The sequence below is a fragment of the Stenella coeruleoalba genome (genome assembly GCF_951394435.1).
Source record: "Stenella coeruleoalba genome assembly, chromosome: 2".
NCBI classification, from domain to species: domain Eukaryota; kingdom Metazoa; phylum Chordata; class Mammalia; order Artiodactyla; family Delphinidae; genus Stenella; species Stenella coeruleoalba.
In genome coordinates, this window is record NC_137147.1 from 122,217,200 (window position 1) to 122,237,446 (window position 20,247).

Consider the following 20,247-nt stretch of genomic DNA (forward strand, 5'->3'; position numbering starts at 1 on the left):
AGAGAATCAGACCAAAAACAGAGAAACTGCTGAGCATCTGGGCTAATCTGTGATCGCATCTGTGGCCCCCACTAGCCGGCCGGCCTGGAAAAAACCTGAATGTCAGCGTCGACTGACAAAATTGTTACAAAATGAAGCTGGTTGGCGGAAAACCTTCACGAGTGAATTAAAATCCTGACTGCTGGCCCTGGGGGGATACAGGAGGTGTGGGTGAAACTGGGAACTAGCCATGATTTACACAGGGAGTGAAAAGACCACAACTTAGAATTTTTCAAAAAATTATAGTCTCGGTAATCTAATTATATCCCTAATTATAATGATGACCCTTCTTCCTTCAAGGGACTCAAGCATGCTTCTGGAACCTTCTCTGTGAAAGTCCCCTCATTTGCCGTTTTAAGGAGAGAGTTGGTGCATCTCAGAGTGAGTTAAAGTGACAGGGCTGGCATCTGAATTCTAGCTCATTTCCTCTGACCAGACCACACCAACTCTCTCAGCTCTTGAAATAACCCCCAGTGGAATTCTCCTCAGAGGAAGCCATCTCCCCAATTATGCAAAAACGTCCTCCCCTGCAAACCCCCTCCAGCCCATGCAATTTCCACATGATTTCCACATTCTGATGGGCAAACCATTTTGTTTTCCATTTCCAGCCAAGGAAGTGCAACATCCAAGCCACAAAGGCCAGGAGGCATGGGGGCTGCAGGCTCCTTTGTGAAGCCCAGTGAGAAACTCACACGGCTGGTCGGCCAAGGGCCTGGGACCCTGGCTGGCTTCCCATCATTTCCAACTTTCTACGCCACAGGGCAAGTCACTTAACTGCCTCATTAGGATCACAGTCACAGCCCTGCCACAGCCTCCTTCCCAGGTGCCCGGTCACCCCATTAATATCTGTAAAGACCCATTAAGCCTCCTAGCGGAAAGGCACCAGAGGAGCAAAACCTATCACCATCATCATCAATAAACTCCCAGGCACTCTCCCCTGTCGCCACCTCAGGGGAATCAGTCACCATGGGAAGAGAAAGCCTGGCACCTCAGCCTGCCCATGCATCCCCTAATGAGCTGCCTGCAGCCTCGGAAGTGGCACTCGACCCTGAAGGTACCTCAGCCATGCTTTCATCGTGGCCGGTGAATCTAAAGAGACGCTCCCTCGCCCCCATCTCCCCTGCAGCCCTGCCCCCAGCTGCACCTCCAGCTGCAGCTGAGGCCATCCTCCCCTACCTGGGAGAGGTGGAGGGAACGCGGACAGAAAGCAGCCTGGAGACCTAAAGACAATGTGTGTCTGCCACCCTGTTTGCCCCTCCGGCCCTCAGACCCACCACCTGGGCACAGACACCATCCATCAAAAACCTGCCACAGGGCTTCCCTGGTGGCGCAGTGGTTGAGAGTCTGCCTGCCGATGCAGGGGACATGGGTTCGTGCCCCGGTCTGGGAAGATCCCACGTGCCGCGGAGCAGCTAGGCCCGTGAGCCATGGCCGCTGAGCCTACGCGTCCGGAGCCTGTGCTCCGCAACGGGAGAGGCCACAACAGTGAGAGGCCCGCCTACCGAAAAAAAAAAAAAAAAAAAAAAAAAACTCGCCACAAACTCGCTGAAGACGGCCTGTGTGTCTGTAACAGGGCTGCCTCACACCCACGTGAACCCTCCCCGGAGGAGAAGGGACAGAGCTCGCTCTTCCAGCAAACCCTCGTGTGTCTTAGAATTTTTACCAGATGCACACATTGCCTACGGGAAACAATGCTTTCCAGGGACCTTCTGCTAGACAGAGGCAATTAATCCTCTTGCATGTTTCAATGACCCTTTCCGACTGGAAACAGGGAACCCTTAGTCCCAGGCAGTCTCTGATTTGGCTAAAGTGGGGGAGATCTATTTGAGCAAGAGGGTCTGGAAGGTGTGGTTCGTTCAGGATGGGAGGTGGAGGAAGGCCAGGATGCCACCTCCCGGGTTTCACCCCCTCCTCTATTCCTGCACCAGCAACAAACAGAACGTCTGCGCAGCCTGACTCGATCCGCACCAGTGAATCTGTGCTTCCGTTACCGACACTGGAAAAAACCAGACCAAAGGGCATGCTTTCACCCCGACTCACAATCTGGACGCCTTGCCTGTTGAAGCTGAACCTTCAGCCAGATGTTGACTCGCTGGCCCCAGGCTCCTGGGGGCTCCGCCTCCCACAGGCGCCCCCGCTCCTCTGGATGCGCCGCCAGGAACTTCCTACAGACTGAGGGGAAGTTGCACACAGGAGTCAGGGAGGCCCACGCAGCCCTGGTGCACACACGCCGTCCCTCGTCTGCGTCCCCAGGCACGGCCACTTCCGTCCTTCCTGCAGCCTGGCCCGGCTCACCCCCAGCTCTCTGCTCTGCCGCTGGCCCACGCCAACCCCCACCACCCCGCCCGCCATCCTCCTCACCTGCCTCCCACTTTCATCCATCCCATTAAGCCTGCTCAGGCGGCCACAACAAAACACCACACACCCAGGGCCTTAAACAATAGACATTTATTGCCTCGCAGCTCTGGAGGCTGGAAGTCTGAGATCGAGGTGTTGGCAGGCTTGCCTTCTCCTGAGACCTCTCTCCTCAGCTTGGAGATGGTACCTTCTTACTGTGTCTTCACACCGTCTTCCTTCCGTACCCATCTGTGTCCTAGTCTCCTCCTCTTACTGGGACCTCCTCTTTCCAGTCCTATGGGATCAGGGCCCACCCTTATGACCTCATCTAACCTCACACTCAGTTACCTCCTTATACCTCCCATCTCCACATACAGTCCCCTTGGGGGTTAGAATTTGGGGGGGATCCAATTCAGCCCATAACGGCACCCTACTCAGTCCTCTCCACAGGCACTGTCCTTCCTCTTTCTGAGCTTCCACAGCCCTCTTCTCCCAGGGAGCCTTCCAGCTCATCCACAGACACCTTGACTCCAGAACCCCCTCAAGGTTGTAGACTTTTATGTTCACAGCATTTCCACGTGGCAGGGCCCCGAATCCAGCCGAATGGGAAGCTGCTCCTGGTAGTGCAGGTGCTGGGGGCTCCATCAGGCCCAGGGCAAGAGCACAGATGGAGACCCACAGAGCATGATGCTAAGTACTCAGAAGGTATAAGCCAAGCTAGCCGAGTGCTAGAGAGAATGTTCTGCTCTCCTGTCTTGACAAATATAACTTCTTAACAGCAGGAAAAGCCAGTTTCAAATTTAGAATTCTTAGACTCCTTGGAGTTTTGCACCTGAATGTGGCGATGCCAAGAGAGCTGGCCCCCAGCTGGCAGCCCACCCCCTCCTCCCATCCCAGCTCCCAGTCCACGGCAAGGGGCCTGTGCATGCAAATATGGACACCACGCCCACGCTCCACCTACACCCCACCAGCAGCTGTCCCAGGGCCTAAGGATGTGCAAATTGGTGGCATCCTCTGCTCTTGGGGGCACAGATCCAGGACAGAGTCCACTTGGGCCCTTGGCAGCCCCTGACAGGAACCCTGGGGTTCTGGTAGCCTGACCTGCTTTAGGAGTGGCCTGCACCCAGGCGAGAACATCCTCTTGGACCCGCAGATTCCTCATCCCGTGGAGAGAGGCGCAGCTTCAACAGGGTGCTAAAGCGTGGGGCCCTGGGCGGGAGGCCCTCCGGGCCATTCCAAGGGCAGGACTGTACTGGATAAAAGGCAGTCAGTGAAGCCTGAAGCAGCCACATCCGGCCCGGCCTTGAGCCTCCAGCTGCTGCTTTGTCCTGCTTTGTCCACACTCTGCCTGCTCACGCATGAGCCCAGGCACAATCAGGGTGACGTAGAAGCTCAAGGCCCCAGCACCCTTGGCTGGGCCACTGAGACCCCAAGTGTGATTCAGAATCAGCACCTTCAGATCTTCTTTCTCTACCAGGTGGAGATACAGATCCCTGCGAGGGTCTCTGCAGTGCTGGCCTGGGGGTGGCCCCCGCCCTTTGGAGCCTGCTCCTCCCCAGGGGAGACCTAGGTGGCTGCCCTGGGGGCCAACACACTCAAACAAAGTCTCAGAGCTGAAATGAGGGGAGGGATAGACAGCAGGTGGGCATGGACAGAGAACCAGTGCCGGAGTTCCAGAACTTTCCAAGACCTCCAAGTGAGCAAACCAGTGCAGCAAGCCTCCAATATTCTTTGCACAAATTCAGGATCTTCAGAGTTTCGTGAGAGATGGAGAGTTTGAAAATACAAAGAAATGACCAAACCCACTTGAGGAAAATATGTTTTCACCTGGTTTTCTTATGACTTCCGAGCAACAGAAGTTTCCTTGCCTTTCGCAGCTTTTCTCTCCTATCTGTTGTTCTCACGCCATAAGGACACTGGAAACTCAATAGTAAGGGTCCAAAAGTATCTGTTTGACAAGAAGTGAGGCAGGGCCCAGTGTGGGGTGGATGTGCTTCATGGGGGACCGTTCATCCTGGGAGATGCTCCCCAGTATCTCCCACCCTTGCTGATTTGGAGTGAAACATTTAGGATAAGGGCTTTCTGAATTTCCTCTGGCAAATACATATTAAGATTTCTTTTCCAGAATCTGGAGAAGGATTGTGGTAGTTCATGTTATACATCAACTTGAGTGGGCCAGGGGTATCCAGACATTTTGTCATACATTATTCTGGGTGTGTCTGTGAGGGTGTTTTTGGATGAGATTCACATTTTTAATTAATTATTTATTTATTTATGGCTGCGTTGGGTCTTCGTTGCTGTGTGAGGGCTTTCTCTAGTTGTGGCAAGCAGGGGCTACTCTTCATTGCGGTGAGCGGGCTTCTCATTGTGGTGGCTTCTCTTTTTTGCAGAGCATGGGCTCTAGGAGTGCAGGCTTCAGCAGTTGTGGCACATGGGCTCAGTAGTTGTGGCACGTGGGCTTAGCAGTTGTGGCTCATGGGCTCTAGAGCATAGGCTCAGTAGTTGTGGCACATGGGCTTAACTGCTCTGCAGCATGTGGAATCTTCCCAGACCAGGGGTTAAACCCATGTCCCCTGCATTGGCAGGCAGATTCTTAACCACTGCGCCACCAGGGAAGTCCCGGGATTCACATTTGAATCTTAGACGGAGTAAAGCAGATTGCCCTCCCCATTGTGGGTGGACCTCAGCCAATCAGTTGAGGGCCTGACTACAAAACAAAAAGTCTGACCCTCCCACAAGTGAGAGGAACTCCTCCTGCCTGACTGACTGAGCTGGGACATTGGTCTTTTCCTATCTTTGGACTTGAACTGAAACACTGGCTTTTCTTGGTTCTCAAGCCTATTGGCATTTGGACTGGAACCACACCATCAGTCCTCCTGAGCTTCCAGCATGCTGACTGTAATCTTAGGATATCTCAATCTCCACGTTGTCTGAGCCAATTTCTTATAATAAATCTCCCCTCTCCCCCTCCCCCTCCCCCTCCCCTCCCCCTCCCCCTCCCCCTCCCCTCCCCCTCCCCTCCCCCTCCCCCCTCCCCCCTCCCCTCCCCTCCCCTCCCTTTCTCTCTCTCTCTCTCTCTCTCTCTCTCTCTCTCTCTCTCTCCCCCTCCCTCTCTCCCTCCCTCCCTCCCTCTCTCTCTCTCTCTCTCTCTCTCCCTCCCCCTCTCTCTCTCTCTCTCTCTCTCTCTCTCTCTCTCTCTCTATATATATATATATATATATATCCTACCGGTTCTGTTTCTCTGGAGAAGCCTGACTAATACATGGACTCGGTAGGACAAGAGCAGATGTGGGGAGCCATCTTCTGTAGTAAGAGCTACACAGGTGCCCAGGGCTCAGTGCATTTGGAGCTTGCCTTCCCTCAGCTCCTGGTCCCCCTGGGGCTCCGAGTTGGAAAGGCAAAGTGATGACTAGCATCTTCCCGTGCAAGAGCAAAGGCCCTCTGAGGCCCAGCAACAACCAGCAGCACAGTGGGTTCCCTGGATTCTGCTTCTCTCTGACGCTGTGTTGATTTGGTTCTTATTATTTCTAAATCCAATTCTTCTCAGGGACTGGGAAAGGTTTGCCCCTTGTGATCAAGCTTAAAGTCTCAGTGCTGAAGCAACAGGAGATTTCTTAGAGGAAAGAGACAACTCACAGGTGTGTCATGGTGCCAGCGGCTCTGAGGGACCTCCCACCCCAGAATCATCTGGAACACATATGAGTTACCCATCCCCGTTACCCAAGCACTCCTCCCGATGCAGTGATTACCTTGGTACATGGCAGGGGAGATGGGCCAGCTGATGCCCAGGGCCTCGTCCTCTCGGAACGTCTGGCAGAAGTCCCTCAGCATGGCCAGGCCCAGGCCCTGGCGGCGATGGCTCCTCCGGACAAACACGGTGTCTAAGACAGGCAGCAGGTAGCACACACCCGTGCCATCACCACACAGGCTGCCTGAGGGGAAAGCAAGAGACACGTGCTGTCCCCTGGGCTGGACTAGCCTGCCAGGACCCGGCGGGACTCCCACTTGCCAGGTCACTGGTACCATCCGGAAGCAGTGCAGCCTCTCACAAACTAAACCACTACAGACCAAACAGCAGATCACCCTAAACCACCAGCTCTCCAGCTTACTGGGCAGCCCACACATTGTCAATTACTGTGAGCAAGGCCACTAGGCTATTGCCCTGGAATGAAATGCAAACCCAGTGACTGAGCAGAGCGAGGCCGTCGCACACCCATACTCCTCACACCCCTCCCTCACTGTGCACAGTTCAGAGACCCCCAAAACGAAGGAGGAACATCTGGGCAACATCAAAGTTCTCCGTGATGTGGGCTTGGAGACCCAGCCAACGCATCTCCATGGCATGGACTTGTTCAGAGTTCACCATGGCCAATTATGGCAAAGCACGCCTGACCCAAACAGACTAAGTCCTGTTTCCCATAGAACATCAATGACCCTGCTATTGCAGAGCAAGAGAGGCTACAGCTGGCACCTCTCCCACTTTTCTACCCTGAATTTAACTTTACTGCAAGCAGCACTAACAGCAGCAAAGTTGCTGCTTCTGCAACAGGAACCTACCCTTGCAGTCAGTCACCTCTGTTGTCACCCTAGCTAGAAATGCCACACACACCCAACTATATCACCTTCCTCACTTCCCAGCTGCACAGTTGCCTGTGCTCTAGATGCACTGGAATCCAGGAAAAGAAATATGTCGCATAGTCAGCTCCTATTGGAAGAGGTGGTATTTGTGTCTGCAAAGATTCAAAGGTGAGTAATTTCCCAAACAAACAAAAAAAATGATTCTGAGTCTAATTAGCCAGGCTGAATTGCAGAGCTACATGCTACTGTAGTGAACTGTTTGAAAAATGGCCACAGTTATTCCCTTTCCTATATCCACACACCTTTGCATGTGATTTTGAAGGTCCTCCCATCAAGATATGGGGTCTACTTCCTCTCCCCTTCAATCTTGCTGGCCTGGTGACTCACTTTGAGCAACAGAATGAAGCTGGCAAGAGCACACCAGTTCCGAGCCTAGGCCTCTCGGGGTCCAGGGCCCCTCCATTCTTTCACAGATCCCTATCACTCACCACAAGAACAAACCCAGGCTAGCCTGCCACCAGGAGAGAAACATGGCCCAGGCACCCTCGTGGTCCCAGCCAACATCTAGCTGGTCTTAAGAAACAGGTGGGCAGGTGACCACAGACGCATAGGCCAGCCCAGCCTAGAGCAGAAAACCACCCAGCTGAGCCTCAGCAAAATCGCCAACCAAAAGAATGGTGAGCTAAATAAATAGTTGGTTTTGTGCCCCATATGAATGAATAAATAAATAATCTGTGACCAACGAGCAACCCCAATTCACTTGAGATGGTAATTGTAAAGAATTTGGAATTTACCCTAAATGTGCCTGAAATAACAGCACCAACTGGGTTGCAATTATATAACTTCCAATTTTATAGACAACAAGAATAATGGTCCCCAAACAGTGAAGTCCTTCAAAGCTAAGAATGTTTAAAATTAAATAAAGATACAATTCCACTCACAACAGCATTAAAAAGTAAATACTCAGGAATATACTTAACAAAAGAAGCATAAGCCTTAAATACTGAAAAGCACAAAACATAGTTGAGGGAAATTAAAGAAGATCTAAATAAATGAAGAGAAATTCCATGTTCATGGATTGGATCAGGGTCCCCAACCTCCAAGCCACAGACCAGTACCGGTCCATGGCCTGTTAGGAACCAGGCCACACAGCAGGAGTTGAGCAGCGGGCGAGCGAGCGAAGCTTCATCTGTATTTACAGCCGCTCCCCAACACTCGTATTACCGCCAGAGTTCCACCTCCTGTCAGATCAGTGGCGGCATTAGATTCTCACAGGAGCACTAACCCTACTGTGTACTGTGCATGAGAGGATGTAGGTTGCACCCTCCTTATGAGAATCTAATGCCTGATGATCTGAGGTGGAGCTGAGGCAGTGATGCTAGCACTGGGGAGCGGCTGCAAATACAGATTATCATTAGCAGAGAGGTTTGACTGCACAGAGATCATAATAAATCAATTGCTCGCAGAATCATATCAAAACCCTATCAGTGAGTGGCAAGTGACAATTAAGCTGCATCTTACATAATAGACTGGACATAAGCAACACACTTCAGGTGTCACTGTTTCCCATCACCCCCAGATGGGACCATCTAGTTGCAGGAAAACAAGCTCAGGGCTCCCACTGATTCTGCATTATGGTGAGTTGTATAATTATTTCATTATATATTAAAATGTAATATTAATAGAAATAAAGTGCACAACAAATGTAATGCGCTTGAATCATCCCAAAACCATCCCCCACCACGGAAAAACTGTCTTCCACGAAACCAGTCCCTGGTGCCAAAAAGGTTGGGGACTGCTGGATTGGATGACTCAATACTGTTAAGTTGCCAATTCTTCCCAAACTGACCTGTAAGTTTAACAACAGTCCTATCAAAATCCCAGCAGGCTCTTTTGTGGAAATTGACAAGCTGAGAGTAAAATTCATGTGAAATGCAAAGTCTCTAGGATTAAAAAAACAGAAAAAAAAAAGAAGAAGAACAAAGTTGGAGGTTTTATATGAACCAATTTCAAAGCTTCTTATAAAATCAAGGTAATCAGACAGTGTGATAATGGTGCAACAGTGGGCATATAGATCAATGGAGCAGAAGTGAGAGTCCAGAAGTAAACTCTTACACTCCGAATTTCTACAAATGCCATGGTAACTCAGTGGGGGAAAAGACAGACTTTTCAACAAACTGTGGTGGAATGATTGGACATCCATAAGCCAAAAATTAATTAATTAATTAAAAATGAACAAATTAATGAATGAAGCTGCAACAGAACAGAGCCCAGAATGAGACCCACACAAACACAGTCAACTTATCTCTGACAAAGGAGCAAAGCAAAGTGAATAGAGGAAGGACAGTCTTTTCAACAAGTGATGCTGGGACAGTTGGACATCCACATGCAAAACCATGAATCTAGACACAGACCTTAAACCCTTCACAAAACATAGCTCAAAATGGATCACAGACACAAATGTACAATGCAAAACTACAGAACTAGAAGATAACATAGGAGAAAATCTAGATGACCTTGGGTTTGGCAATAAACTTGTACATACAGCATCAAAGGCATGATCCATGAAAGAAAAAATTGAGAGTTGAATTTCATTAAAATCAAATTTTTCTGCTCTGTGAAGAACACTGTCAAGAGAATGAGAAGCCACAAACTGGGGGAAAAATATATTCAAAAGACATATCTGATAAAGAACTATTATCCAAAATATACAAAGAGCTCATAAAACTCAACAATAAAAAAACAAACAACTTGATTAAAAAGTGGGCCAAAGACCTTAATAGACACCTCACCAAAGAAGCTGTACAGATGACAAGTAACATAAGAAGATGTGCCACATCATATATCATCAGGGAAATAAAAATTTTTAAAAAGTGAGATACTACCATACACCTATTAGAATGGCCAAAATCCAGAACACTGAAAACACCAAAGTGCTGTTGAAGATGTGGAGCAAAAGGAACTCTCTTTCATTGTTGGTGGGAATGCAAAATGGTACAGCCACTCTGGATGACAGCTTAGTGGTTTCTTTTCTTTTTTTTTTTTTTTTTAATTTTTGGCTGCATGGAGTCTTCATTGCTGCATGCAGGCTTTCTCTAGTTGTGGCAAGCGGGGGCTACTCTTTGTTGTGGTGCACGGGGCTTCTCATTGCAGTGGCTTCTCTTGTTGTGGAGCATGGGCTCTAGGCGCACGGGCTTCAGCAGTTGTGGCACACAGGCTAAGAAGTTGTGGCTCACAGGCTCTAGAGAGCAGGCTCAGTAGTTGTGGTGCATGGGCTTAGCTGCTCCGCAGCATGTGGTATCTTCCCCAACCAGGGATCGAACTCGTGTCCCCTGAATTGGCATTTTTAACCACTGCGCCACCAGGGAAGTCCCAGCTTGGTGGTTTCTTACAGAACTAAACCTACTCTTACCATAGGATCCGGCAATTGTGCTCATTTATATTTACCTGAAGGAGTTGAAAACTTATGTCTACTCAAAAACCGGCACACAAATGTTTGTAATGCCTATATTCATAATTACCAAAACTTGGAAGCAACCAATATATGCTTCAATGGGAGAGTGGATAAATAAATTATGGTACATCCAGATAATGGAATACTAGTCAGTGTTAAAAGGAAATGAGCTATCGTGCCATAAAAGGATATAGAGAAACCTTACAGCACATTACTAAGTAAAAGAAGCCAATCCACAAAGGCTACATAGCATACAATTACAATTCTATCTTCTGGAAAAGGCAAAACTACGAAGGCAGTAAAAATATTAGTGGTTGCCAAGGGGTAGGGGAGAGCAAGGGATGAATAGGTGGAACACAGGATTTTTAGGGCAGTGAAGCTACTCTGTATGATGGTACAATGATAGAACATGTCTTTATACATTTGTCGAAACCCACAAAACATACAACACAAAGAATGAACCCTAATGTAAACTATGGACTTTAGTTAATAATAATGTATTCTTATGGACTGAATTGTGTCTCCCCAAACCCTCAGTACATCAGAATGTGTCTGTATTTGGAGACAGGGCCTTTAAGAGGTGATGAACTCAAAATGAGGTCTTTAGATGGGCTCTAATCCAATCCAGTTGGTGTCCTTATAAGAAGAGGAAATTTGGACACACAGAGGGACACCAAGAATGCACACAACACACAGGAAAACCGTGAGAGGACACACTGAGCAGACGGCCAAACTTGCCTACACCCTGACCTTGGAATTCCAGCCTCCAGAACCGTGTGAAAATTAATTTCTGTTGTTTAAGCCACCCAATGTGTGGTGCTCTGTTACGGGAGCCCTAGTCAACTAATACATGCATCAATATTGGTTTATGAATTATAATAAATGTACCACACTAATGCAATATATTAATAATAGAGGAAACTGTGTGTGTGGAGGGGGATGAGAACTCTCTGCACTTTCTGCTCAATTTTTCTATAAAAAAAGAACTGCTGTAAAAGGTAAAATCTGCTAATTTTTTAATGTATAAGATATTTTTAAAAATGAAGCTGGACCCTTACTTCACATCATTTAAAAAATTAATTCAAGATGTATCTAGACATAAATATAAGAGTTAAAACTGTAAAGCTTTTAGAAGAAAACACAGAAGGAAATCTTCACAACCTTGGGTTAGGCAAAGAGTTCTTAGCTTTGACATCAATGGACACAACCAACTGGTAAATCTGACTTCATCAAAATTAACTTGGTACTTCAAAAGACACCACAAAAAAAAATAAAAAGACAAGCCACAGACTGTAAGAAAATGTTGCAAATCACATTCCTGATAAAAGACATATCCAGACTATATAAAGAACTCTTATAATTCAACAAAAAGAAAACCAACAACCAATTAAAAACGGACAGATGATCTGAACAGACATTTCTTCAAAGAAGACACACAAATGGTTAATAATCAGTGAAAAGATACTCAACACCATTAGTCATTTAAAAATGCAAATTAAAACCACAATGAAATGCCACTTTTGACCTACTAAATGGCTATAATCAAAAAGACAAGCGCTGACAAGATGTGGAGAAATTGGAACCCTCATATATTGCTGCTGGGAATACATAATGGTACAGAAACTTTGTCAAATAATTTGGCAGTTTCTTGAGAAGTTAAAACATATGCTAACCAAAGACCCACCAGTTCTGCTCCTAGGAACCCACTTAAGAGAAACAAAAACATGTCCATACAAAGACATGTATGCAAGCATTTATACCAGCACTATTCATAACAGCCAAAAACTGGAAACCATACTGGTAAATGCATAAACAAAATGTGGTACAGTCATACCATGGAACATTACTCAGCAATAAAAAGGAATAAAATACTAATATATGCTGTAATTTGGATGAACCTCAAAAACACCAAGCTGAGTGAAAGAAGCCAGACACAGAAGACCACATACTGTATCTTTCCATTTATATGAAACATCCAGGAAAGGCAAATTGATGGAGACAGAGAGCAGAGCAGTCGTTCTCTAGAGCTGAGATGGAAAGAGACTGACACCAAAAAAAGGCAACTTTTTGGGGTGATGGAAATATCTAAAATCTGGATTGTGGTGCTGGTCATACAACTCTCTAAATTTGCTGAAAAACAAGTCACTGAATGGTACACTTAAAATTGGCAACTTTTATGGGATGTAAAATTATACTTCAAAAAAACTGATTTGAAAAGATACAATGAATTGTATTAAATTGTATTAGAAAGATACAATTAAATAAGGAAAGGGAAAAATAATAACTTTATAGTATAGAAAGGGGGTAGACACCCCCTTGAGTGATCAGGGTGAATATCACCAGTAGTAACGTTGGCATCTTGTACCCCACACCTGATATGACCACGTGAGGAGAAGCATGCTTCACTGTGCCCCAAACCCATAACCTTGGTAAATAATGAGATAATATCATACAAATCTAAATTAACGGACATTCCATAAATCTCCTGACCAGTACTCCTCAAAAGTGTCTAGGTCATGAAAGACAAGGAAAACCAAGAAATGGTCCCAAATTGGTAGGGGAGGCTAAGAAGACCTGAAGATTAAAGACAACAAAGACTCCTGATCAGATCCTACAAGAGAAGGACACTGCTGGAAGATCAGCCAGTGTTAGTTTCTCAGTTTTGACCACTGTGCCATGGTTATGTACGATGCTAACATTAGGGCAAGGTGAGTGAGGGTATAACAGGAACTCTCTGTCCTATCTTTGCAACTCTTCTGTAAAACTAAAATTATTTCAAAATAAAAGTATGGGGTGGGGCAGAGGAACACTGCACCAGCCCTTCCTAAAGGCTCATCATACTTTCAAGTTGGTCAAATAAAACCCATCTCAATTCACAAAGCAACAAATTGGCCTCTTAATACGAATATTAATGAACTGTAATAAGAATATTGCAGCCTGATTGTGAACGGGGCTGAGAGAGTAAGCTGGCTGCACACAAATGGACTCCCCATTCATAATCAGAACATAAAATCCTAGGAAACCTTCCCACATACAATAGCACAGAACAGTTGGTACGAACCCTAGCCATGATCTCATCCACTCTACCCATTTTATAGACATGGCAGCTGACAGGGGCAAGAAAGGTTAAAAACATAGGACTTGGCTCCTTTTTGTCAGTAACAGCTGCCCAACTGGCTTTCATCAGCTCATGGGGAGTGTTGATACCACAGCAAAGAAGTTAAAGGGAAGGAGACAAAAAGGATAGAAATGAATTAAAACAAAAACAAAGATACAACATAAAGTATTTTTTTTTAAATTCAAGAGTTGCTAAAGCCAGAAAGAAGACAATTCATAAAGCACATTAGGAATTAAAATAGATATATCACTATAGATGTGGCAGAAATTTAAAAGGTAAGAGAATACTGTAAATAACTGTAAGCCAATAGATTTGAACAGATGAAAAGGCCAAATTCCTAAGATAATACAACCCACCAAAACTGACTCACAGAAAAACAGAAAAACTAAACTATCCTATGACCATGGAAATCTGAACGCAGTAGTTTAAATCCCTCCCACACTGAACACGCCAGGTCAGGTGACTTTAGAGATAAGTTCTGCCAACTTTCCCAGGAAAGCCTTCCAGAGCACAGAAAAAGACATTAGTCCATGACTCAGCCTATGAGCACAGTGTAACCTTTTCAGAGAAAAAGATAAAAAGCAAATGAAGATCAGATAATTAAGCAAATAACAGTAGTTCCTGAACATAAGACAAAAAACCTAAACCAACAGTAGCAAACCGAACTCAACAAAGTTACTCCACTGGTAACTGGTTTCTCTGCTCATGCCCCAGGCTGTTCTGGGGGAGATACAAAGGATCAATAAGGTATCCAGGGTGAAACTACCACCCCCAGGCATGAACTAACACCACACAGAGGGCTTTTCCATCAACAGCCTGGGAGGACCTGAAGAAGGAAGATCTGTGAGGATAAGATGAAGCCCACCAAAGAGTAAAGGAGGGGGCACCAGCAGGCTATCCCCCTAACAATACGTACCCCAACAGATCAAAGACAAAGAGGAAGACAGTTACTCTAGGAAGAGAGGAATATATTCTTAGGACACCTAAGACAGACGGTGCACCATAGGGCAGTGATAGCAGCAGACAGCCAGGAAGTAGCGGAATAAACAGTATCTGCTTCAAAAAGATTTGTCAGAAGGAAGACGACATAAGAGACAAGTGGCAAGACAAATGCCATAGTGTATTTCCACTGCCCGGATGTCTTGACACTCAAGACCCGGGCACCAGGAAAGTTAAGGTGTGGGTCCACAGAACTCAAAAGAGCCAAGCGCCCGGCCAAAGCTCTCTTCACACTTCCTTTTGCAAAGCTGCATTTGTGTTGGCTGTGAGCACCTGTCCGGGTTTGTACTGCTAATGCCCAAAGGCAATACGCTGACAGTAGCTGCTGCAGACACTTGGCTCTGTGGAGCATTTTAAGTATAATTGCTCTAAAAATCCAAATGCAGGCCAAATAGTCACAGTTGCTAGTCCAAGAGATTAAGTGCAAACTATAAAGATATTTGGGATACTCTTAAACCTGGGAAACTCAAAACAGTAGTAGCTAAAAGTGTTAACTTTTGCTAACCATTGACACTATCTTTTCATGACAATCATACTGCATGTCTGTCATGAGCCCGCTTCACAAGGTTAGAGCCACACTCCCTGGGCACCTGGGGCAGCTGAGCATCTATTGACAATACCACTAAATGGTCTGGATGTTCCCAAATTCTCCCCACCGAGGAGCATTACTAACATCAATTTGGATAAAATCTTTTTTTTTTAATATGAGACATTTAAACTGTATTCTCTAGAACAGGGGCTGGCAAACTATTTCTGTAAGGGTCAGGTAGAAAATACTTTAGGCTTTGGGGACAACCACTCACCCCTGCAGTTGTAGAGCAAAATCAGCCATGAACAACACGAATGCGCGAAACTGTGTTTCAATAAAATTTTATTTACAAAAACGGACGATAGGCAGAATTTGGTCTATGGGCCATAGCTGCCAACACCTGCTCCAGAAAAACATCACTTTTGGGGGCTTCCCTGGTGGCGCAGTGGTTGAGAGTCCGCCTGCCGATGCAGAGGACATGGGTTCGTGCCCCAGTCTAGGAAGATCCCACATGCCGCGGAGCAGCTGGGCCCGTGAGCCATGGCCACTGAGCCTGCGCGTCCGGAGCCTGTGCTCCGCAACGGGAGACGCCGCGACAGTGAGAGGCCCGTGTACCGCAAAAAAAAAAAAATCACTTTTAACAAGCAAGACTAAGTGTTCAGAATCCTATTTGTATAATAATCATCTTTTCTCAAAAACAACTGAAAATAATGCATTAACATGAACCACCCCAAAACAAGATATACTGGGAGATAAGCTTTAGTTATATTGTTTCCTCTTTGAAAAGTATCATTTCTTTCTATATGTTTGATTATTATAACAGGAATTTATTTATAAGGTGCCATAAAATTAGATTCATTTTTAAAATATTGAAGAAAAACTTATTTGCTTAAAGGAAATAACCTTGGCCAAGTTGGATTTATCCCGGGTGCTTTAACATAAGAAAATTTGTACCAGTAATTCATCTCATTTGTCAATTACAGTAGAAAGAACTGCTTCAGTTTAATATAACACTGGACTCTGCACATTATCCAGTTCATATGACACAGAACATAGAAAAAAATTTTTTAAGCAAAAGAAACTACCACTGAAAATGCATGCCTTAGGTGAGTGGGTCTCAAACTCTAGAATGAAACATGAGAATCACCTGGAGGGCTTGTTAAAACATAAATTGTTGGGCCCCATTCCAGTGCCGGTGTCTGGTGCCGGGGGTCTGGGGCACAGCCCAAGAACTCCTGTGGCCCAGGACAGAGAAGCAGCACAGAGTGTGCTGCTGGAACATTCTATCCATTAGGCATTATGCAGCAACGAAGGGCTGCCTGATGGTCCTGACTGGAGGTGTTCCAGCCCAGGCTGAGACTTCATCAACTGGATCCTCCCACGGATGATTATGGGGTGTCTGCTCAGCCACGGTTTTTCTTTAAAACTGCCCCTACCACAGCCCCAGTTAAAGAGCTGAGGCTAGGTGGCCATATCGGAAGCACGAAAGCCTGCCCACCAAGGTGGACCCATGATCCACAAGAACTCAATCTGCAGGCCAGCTGGATCAACCTGATTCTTTCAAGAGGTTTTGAATGAAGTGAAACTGGCACTATAATAGGTCTCAGCCCTTCAGGGCAGTACAGGTAGAGCTGGGTGGGCATCATGGCAAACTACAGTCAAGGTTATGAGGAAGCAGGAAACATAAGTGAGCAAAGGAAGATGACTTGCAAAGATGAGAATGGAGCAGCAGCTGGGTACCCATCCCAGCACAGGAAGCCGGTCTGCATCCCATGAACTTCCCCTGCACCCTTCCAATACCCCATCTTGCAAGCCCTTCGCTTCCACACAACAGCAACCCCTTTCTCATCGGACAGCAGAGCTGGTACCTGAACCTACACCACACTCCCATTACTCCACTTTTGCTGCTTATGTCTCCACTAAAGTCCAGAACATGGCATGAAGGCCCCCTGCTTGAGGGGACAACAGGGTAGGAGTGGCCTGTGACATGGAGTATCAGGGGGAGGGGAGAGCAGAAGGCCCTGGTGACCAGCAGGGCAGCTGAGGCCACTTCAAGGCATCACAGCCATCTCACAGGTCACACGCTTGTCTAGATGGCAAGTCACTTAATTGAAGACTTTTAAGTGCCATTCCTGTTTTTACGATTTGCATGAGTGTTGGGCTTTCAGGAATCTGAGACACAAAGCTGTTCATCATCTATTTTTACACAAAAGCAAAATACTTACTAGCCCTGCCTTAGATCGGCCGACTCTCCACTTACCAGTCCAGTGTTTTTTTCCTTGAATGCTGTCTTGTGGACTAATGGTTTGAGGGCAAAAGTAAAGTAAAATCCCACTAATTTTGGTTATCTAGGGAGAATTTCAGCACAAAATAATGAAATGACTAAAGTGTCAATATTTTGTAAGAAAGGCAATTATGGAACTATCAAATGAAGGGAGAAACTCAAACTGGCCCATTAACAAATGTTCCCAAAGAGAGGTCTACCTGAAAAGATCTCATTCATTCTATACCAAGGCACCCACTTGTTTCAAAACTGAATGTTCTCCTCACACTAAAGAGGCACAAACTACTGACAGACACAATGATTTGGGTGAGTCACAAAAGCATCATGAAAAAGTGAAACAAGTCAGTCTCACAAGGCTACATACGGTCTGATTCCACTACGTGACATTCCAGAAAAGATAACACTACAGTGATAGAGAACAGATCAGTGGTTGCCAGGGGTTACGGGTGGGGGGCTAAGGGGTGGAAAAGATTAGAACAAGAAAGAGTTTTAGAGGGGGGTGGAGAACTATCCTGTATTTTAATTATGGTTGTGATTATAAAATTCACAGAACTGAAAAGCCAAAAAAGAGATCAATTTTACTGTCCGACAATTTTTTTAATAATACTTAAAGACACACACATATAAAAATGAATGTGCTTAGGAACAATGTATACTCTTAAAAAGGTGCAACCTGCCCCCCGTGATCCAGTTTATGCAATGAATCTGCATATTTTCTTTTCGTCACAGAATGAAATTATAAGCTGCAGCCTAGCTGAAACTAAATTAACAGATATTCAGAATCATGTGGATCTAAGCTAATGAAGAGAAATTGTACTGCTGCAAAGTTGGAAAGCATGCCATGTGCTACGCCCATAACCTAGGTATCAACACAACACTACATGAAGCTGTGACAAGCACCAAGGACAGGGCCACGACTGAAGAAACACCATTAACTGTTCTGAACTTTTGAACTATTAACTCCTCCTATAGTCAATTAAACCACAAGTATTTGCCAGTGATTTTTTTTCACAAATCATATGTTTAAAATAATAAAACATTGTAAATAATATCTGTTCACTATCTAAATTATTTTTTGCTTAATTTATCAGCATGTTGCTAATATCAACCATTTTTTAATTCATCAGAGCAAATCCCTCTCTCTACTTATAGAAAGGGATGGGAAAGCAAGGAATAAAATTCTATGATTCATCCCTGGACAGAGTCCCCATCAGATGATGATGGTAAATTAAGTGGTCATGCAGAGTCTCATATATAATAACTATTTTAGAAACAAATTTTAAAAAATTACTCACAGATACCATAAGGCATTCAAAAGCACATAGAAACCAGAAGAAATTTTAATTTCAGAAAATTGCAAATGAAATAGGTTAAAACCTGTGAGTTTGCAGCTTACTGGCCACAGGGTATAACTCAACCCCCAAGGCTACAGAAAATATTGGTGGGAAACGCTGCAGCCTTACCAGCTAAAGGCATCAAAGATCAAATTTTAGGACTAGGAAAGTAGTTGGAAATTTAAAGGCTCAGTAGCAACATGGAAACCACAGAATGAATGAAACCTTAATTCAGAGCAACTGCCCAAATCTCTGGCTCATAAATAATCTACACATGAGTGAAGGAGAATCCAGAGGACTCAACCAAAAGAAGTCAGAAACCAGAGAGATATCCACCCTTGAAAGATGGAACTACACATGATCAGATCTGTGACTCTGTTGCTTTTCTTAACCAAGTACATTCCTCAACTTGGGCAGCTCAACTGGCAGAAAGCTGAAACCAAATGGGTTTGACGGGTAAGGGTAAGAGCCCAAAACCAGCAGACGCAAGGAAACCACAGGGATCAGCAACGTCCATACCCAAATCTTTGTCTGGCCATCAACTTTGCAGGCACAGGGAAGACCTCTACAGAGCCAGGCTACAGAAGCAGCCATGAGACGTCATACTAACACGTGTCAGCAGTTACATAGCAAAGGAGACAGAGTTTGTGATTTGAATCCAGGCAAGCTAAATACCTCCCAGATCAAAAATCCTCAAAAACACACATAAAAAGTCAGAGTTGCTGCAATATATCTGCAACATCTAGCCTTCAACCAACACATGCAAAGAAACAGGAAACTGTGACCCACACTCAGGAAAAAAAAAACAAAAACAGATATAGTCAATATAACTGATTTCATCTTTTTCTTTTTTCTTTAGATTTATTTTTTATTGAGGTAACATTGGTTTATAACATTATATACATTTCACATGTACAATATATTTATACTTTTGAATACCCTACACTGTGCTCATCACCAAAAATTTAGTTTTGTCACCATACAGTTGATCCCCTTTACCCATTTCACCCTCCCCCTTCCACTCCCTCCCCTGTGGTAACCACTACTCTGTTCTCCATATCTAGGTGCTTGTTTTATTAGGTTTGGTTTGTTCATTTATTTGGGGGTTTTGTTTGTTTGTTTTTATATTTCACATATGAGAAATCACGCAGTACTTGTCTTTCTCCATCTGACTTATTTCATTTAGCATAATGCCCTCAAGTTCTATCCTACCCATATTGTCAGAAACAGCAAGTTTTCATCTTTTTATGGCTGCATAGTATTCCATGGTGTATGTATGCCACATCTTCTTCATCCATTCATCTGCTGATGGGTATTTAAGTTGTTTCCATGTCTTGGCTGTTGTAAATAATGCTGTGATGAACATATATCTTTTTGAATTAGTGTTTTCATATTCTTTAGAAACTCAGATGTAGGATAGCTGGATCATATAATAGTTCTATTCTTAATTTTTTGAGGAATCTCCATACTGTTTTCCATAGTGGCTGCACCAGTTTACATTCCTACCAACAGTGTATGGGACCATACAAAGGTTCCCTTTTCTCCACATCCTCACCAACACTTGTTATTTCTTGC

The 20,247-nt window shown here is 45.2% G+C and overlaps 1 protein-coding gene across 4 annotated transcripts in view; it reads right to left on the minus strand.

Annotated features, from left to right (window-relative positions):
* LOC307181710 (protein FAM169B-like) overlaps positions 1-20,247 on the minus strand; it is an 84,675-nt gene that overhangs the window by 5,272 nt on the left and 59,156 nt on the right. For 3 of the 4 annotated variants that reach the window (XM_079912444.1, XM_079912442.1, XM_079912445.1), the window contains 2 exons: positions 6,126-6,308; positions 2,080-2,211 (listed from right to left, as the gene is read on the minus strand). In XM_079912444.1, coding sequence (XP_079768570.1) covers positions 2,080-2,211; positions 6,126-6,308 — 315 coding nt within the window. The remainder of the gene's footprint in view (positions 1-2,079; positions 2,212-6,125; positions 6,309-20,247) is intronic. The other variant, XM_079912443.1, reaches the window with a different exon arrangement.